The 245-nt window shown below is 58.0% G+C and overlaps 1 protein-coding gene across 1 annotated transcript in view; it reads left to right on the top strand.

Annotated features, from left to right (window-relative positions):
- LOC119588090 (ADAMTS-like protein 4) overlaps positions 1-245 on the top strand; it is a gene marked incomplete at its 5' end in the record, with an annotated part of 6,687 nt that overhangs the window by 4,436 nt on the left and 2,006 nt on the right. Inside the window, 1 exon segment of the mRNA XM_037936799.1 lies at positions 58-237. Coding sequence (XP_037792727.1) covers positions 58-237 — 180 coding nt within the window.

The raw sequence follows: 245 nt of genomic DNA, 5'->3' as shown, positions 1-245 counted from the left end.
CCACCCTGTAGCCTCTCCCTCCGCATGGAACCGCCTCACGTTCGGAATTCTCTCCAGTGTTCCAAGGAATGCGGGAACGGGACTTCAACGCGAGAGGTCGTGTGCGTCGTGTTCCTCAGCGGGACGTTCAGGGCGACGCTTGACATTGAGTGCAACCCTGAATCTCGCCCGAACAGCACTCAACCTTGCAACCCTGATGTGTGTCCGCCGCATTGGTATTACACCGATTGGTCTCCGGTATGAGG

The sequence above is a fragment of the Penaeus monodon genome, chromosome 23 (assembly GCF_015228065.2).
Source record: "Penaeus monodon isolate SGIC_2016 chromosome 23, NSTDA_Pmon_1, whole genome shotgun sequence".
Classification (NCBI taxonomy): Eukaryota; Metazoa; Arthropoda; class Malacostraca; order Decapoda; family Penaeidae; genus Penaeus; species Penaeus monodon.
The sequence above is the reverse complement of the archived record's forward strand: the minus strand, read 5'-3'. Positions and strand labels throughout refer to the sequence as shown.